Source organism: Theobroma cacao, chromosome 10 (assembly GCF_053813885.1).
Source record: "Theobroma cacao isolate CCN51 chromosome 10, ASM5381388v1, whole genome shotgun sequence".
In the NCBI taxonomy this organism is placed as follows: domain Eukaryota; kingdom Viridiplantae; phylum Streptophyta; class Magnoliopsida; order Malvales; family Malvaceae; genus Theobroma; species Theobroma cacao.
This window is the reverse complement of record NC_142648.1, coordinates 27,499,690-27,504,064: the sequence shown is the minus strand read 5'-3', so window position 1 is coordinate 27,504,064 and position 4,375 is coordinate 27,499,690. Positions and strand designations below refer to the sequence as shown.

Genomic DNA, 4,375 nt, shown 5'->3' with positions numbered 1-4,375 from the left:
GATGAAATGTTTTAATAGTCTCCTTTTACTCGACTTTAGATATTTTGAGTAATGTTTGTTTACTCACTGAGATTTTATAATCTCACCACCCTCATTTCTACCCATTTCAGGTTTAGAATAGATTGTAGATAATTGATATCGGCGAGGATTACAGTTGAACTTGCCACATCCAAAGACTGTAGGTTCATTTTTTTGATACTTTTGGTCATTCGTGGGCCCACGTGTCACTGTAAATTAAATTCTATACTTTGGTTATCTGTATTACAGTATGTAAAAATTTATTTTGCTTTTACGCTATAAAAATTATTTATGCAATGTTCTTAAAATATCGTTTTATGTGAAAATTGAATATTTTATTTAATATTTTTATTTTATTATAACAGTCATAATTCTATTTTAAACGAATGTTTTAGACATCCAAATTATTTTTGATTATGAAATATGTGTTTTCCACTTACATACTATATTTTTAGATGATTTTGAGATTTTTGGGATAAATGATCAAAATACCCCTGTGAGACGAAAATTATTATTTTATTTGTTTAAGTTGAAAACAATTTAAAATCTTTTAGAATGTGGTATTTGGAAACAGTTACCCACAGGGGAAATGAGAAGTTGATATTAAAGCCTTGCGGGATTTCGGTTGACATTTCGGATAATGAATGTCGATCGAGACGTCGCGGCGGTTGTCACGGGCTCGATGGGAGTTCCGGGTCGTGACAAAAATGAAAGCTTAATTGTTATCATTTCGAATAATATGATCAATAATAATCATCTGCTTTTCTATGATTAACAAATGGTACAGTCGACGGTTGCCCACTAGTCTTAAACAACCCTTTCTTCCGAGCAGAGCTCACGATCTTCTTCGGTGCACTAGGGAGAGGAGAGGATTGTTGCATGACCAGAACTGAGTCTGACGGTAAGAAATCCGCTCCTCCTAATGTTTCCCCGAGAAGTCCCAACTCAGGGCAATTGCTCCAGTCTAATAGCCCTACTGTCAATGGAGACTGCATGCCATGTCCTCTACCTACTATGTACAAATCAAAATATGTACATACATTTTATCAACACTCAACTTTTTTTTGTTGGTCAAGATCGAAAATATTAATATTAAGAAATTTTTTTTGGTCATCTCAATTTTTCTGCAGAAATAGTAGGGGCGTTGTTTGTACGGACATGAGTGTTATGGCCATTGGCATGTTCTATCTTGGCCTTGCCAAACTTGTATATATTTTTATCAATTAATGAAGTGAATCTGTATTGACTGAGCAATATATATAAATGAAGATCATTCCACATAAGAACTTTTATTGAAAGTTTTGAGGTTGCAAAGTTAACTCTCTTTTGTACGATGACTACACAAGCATGTTGTTGAAGTCATAAGTTTTGGAATTTAAAGATGAATTTCTCTCCTTCTATAGATTTTGCCATCATGCTTGTGTACGATAAACACTAGTATTTAATAAATCAACGTTGCTGATCTCTCTCCTATTTTTTGTTTCTTTAAATTCTTTTCTCAAGTTGTTATTCTTTTGACTTTCTTAGGGAGGACGATAGAAGCTTGTCTCAGCAGCCTTGGACAGTCCCTTCACACTATACTTGGAGTGAGCATCTCATGATTCCTGCAACTGCAACACATACTATGTAACACTATACAGTTTAGTACAATCGTATCTATTGCTTTATCACACAAAACCCAAAAGCAGCCCACAATACAAAAATCTACCAATATTAATGCTACTAATATTAACGCCAGTAATGCTAAATAAAAAAATTGGACAATTATCAGATCTATGATGTATCAGAATGTTTTTTAGTGCAAAGCGAATCATATTTTGATTTTACTACCAAAATCAATAGTATTTAATAAACACAATAAATGCATTGAATACTACTCTCTTCCTTTGAAACAAAATTATTGAAGCATTGCCAACTAAATTCTACACTTACAGCAGCACTTGACGAGTTAGTTTTGCATCATACTCTGAAATTCCCTTGATTGGAATAATGCTTTCAGCATAAACGACTAGCCGCATTGTGTACTTAGACATGTGGATTCCAAAATCCTGAAGCTCTCCAGTACAGGGATCAAACATGACTAATGTATTGTTTTCACTTAGCAAAAACAATTCTCCATTCTTCCATAATGCCAACGGCCTCTCGACTCCAAGAATAGGACCAATTGTAAGTTGTTTAGTCCATGAATATCCATTCAAGACCCATATGTCATAGCATTTTTCCATGCCTTCCGTTGGATGAACAATTGTAGCAAGAGCTTCATTAAAGGGAGCAATACACCACAAACACCTAGCATTAGACATACCAAAATTCAACAAGGGTAATGTCGAGAAAACTTCTTCAGCCATGTCGAAAGAAAGGATCAAATAACTATCGTCATCACTAGTCACTTTCCAATAATAAATGCCGTTTATGTAAGTGTTAAACAAGAAAGGATCAATAAAGACGTTGGGATGAGGAAGTTCTCTCCAGGAATTTGTATTTAGGCTGTATAAATAAATCTGAGATGTAGATTTCGACCAAACACAATGAATAACCTTCACTAAAATCTTGTAATCATCAAACTTGCGATCAAACCCGAACCCAATGCAAAAAAAATAAGTGTAATCAGTGGAAGGAGTAGGGGATTCAGGAAGAAGCTTAACTTCTCTTGTGGAAGGATTCCAAAGGGTAATTGTATAACCATCATGCAAACAAAGCAAGCCATTACATGGACCAGACACTGTGAGTCGCCAACTATTACAGATAGAAACAGGCATATGGATTTTCTCTTTGACTTTTAGATTAAACCTGACGTCTTGTTCATCATGTTTCTTAATTTCCGTTTCAGTTGAAAGCAGAGACAAGTAAGGGACCTTGTCAAAACCCTTGAAGAAGAGATTGAGGTTGTTTCTATGGTTGGTGATAAAATAAGAGGTTTGAAAAGAAGAGTACCAAGATTTGCAAACGCACTTGAATCTCATCAGGGATTTAACAGGAAGCCTCAAAAGAATTTCCATCACCAAAATTTCTGATAATTCATTGTCGGTAATTGGCATCGACATGGAGCAATTCTTCCTTTTTTATCTAAGACAAAGGATTAAGACTTGATGACTTCAACTCAAAGGATACATCAACAACCAACAAAGATCATGCCGCCAAGTAAACTTTAAAACCCTCAGCTTTTCTATAAAGCCTTAAGATTGGTACAACTAGGTTTGGGCTAATATATTTATTAAATTTAATAAAAAAATAAAATAATGAAAGGAATTGCATTCACACTAAAATACTCAATTTAATAAGTGTTTGTGTCAAATTAAGTTAGTACTCTGCATGATCATTATGTTGATGAATAAATAAATAGAAAAATATTTTTTTATTAATTTAAATAAATTTAATGAGAAAAGAAAGATGGATATGTTAGAGCTTTATAAATATTGTATACAACTAATATTCAATCGAATGTGGTAAATGAGAGGTTTTAATTCATAAATTTAAAAATAAAATATATTTATGATGGATCATGAATAGGGTTTTAAGAAAATATTGTTTCGGATAAATTTAAAGATGAACCATGGTCCCTCGCAATGCTGTATTGGATCTAGCGCTGGGTGCTTGGTGCAATGGGTTGCAGCTTGTAATTATTGTTCTACTGCTGCCAGGTTTTTGTTTCAGCACCAGTTTTTTTGTTATGATCATGGGAGGCGCCTCTTTTTACTAAGGCACTCCCCTGGTTTCAAAATGAATTCTTATCTTTCAAAATGAATGCATACATTCATATTTACATATTTACATACATACATATATATATATATATATATATATGTATATATACATATATACAGTTTCACAATTGGCTTGAATCTGCTGCCATCTAACTACAGATTCAGTGCGGTATTATAGAAATTAATAAATTTAGATTGATACATTATTTAATATTTTTTCAATTACTATATTGATGACTTTTGGATTTTTGAAACTGATGAAAAGTATTTTATAGAAAGAAAAAAATTAACTATGACTGACGAACAAGTATCATGCCATGTCGGGTACGCCTTCGCCAAATTAATGCAGATATAGCTATCTGTTGAAAGAGATAGAAATGATTAAGAAAGGTGCCCTTATCTACTCATGTTAGACTTGTTATTAGTACAAGGGTTAGGAATCTTATTTCTGCAGCTTTTAATTAGGCAATGGGCCATTCGAAATCTTTTGCCTTTGAAAAGGGGGGAGGTTTTGAATTGATTTAATCAATAGCACACTAATAATGTTAATTAGTGGAAGCACAATGATGGGGCAAAGAGCATACATACTTGGACTCCGATTACAGATACCTTGGAATCTGCAAAGTTAATGACCATTCCTTAATTAATTACAT

At 33.4% G+C, this 4,375-nt stretch overlaps 1 protein-coding gene across 1 annotated transcript; it reads right to left on the bottom strand.

The window, feature by feature from the left end:
• Positions 1–1,946: 1,946 nt before the first annotated feature.
• On the bottom strand, positions 1,947–3,062 carry LOC148760563 (F-box/kelch-repeat protein At3g23880-like). Its single transcript, XM_088810534.1, has one exon. The coding sequence runs from the start codon at positions 3,060–3,062 to the stop codon at positions 1,947–1,949; it is 1,116 nt and encodes a 371-aa protein (XP_088666660.1).
• Positions 3,063–4,375: the final 1,313 nt, after the last annotated feature.

Coding starts and splice junctions, on each gene's coding strand:
- LOC148760563 (XM_088810534.1), bottom strand. CDS start 3,062: ATGTCGATGCCAATTACCGACAATGAATTATCAGAAATTTTGGTGATG.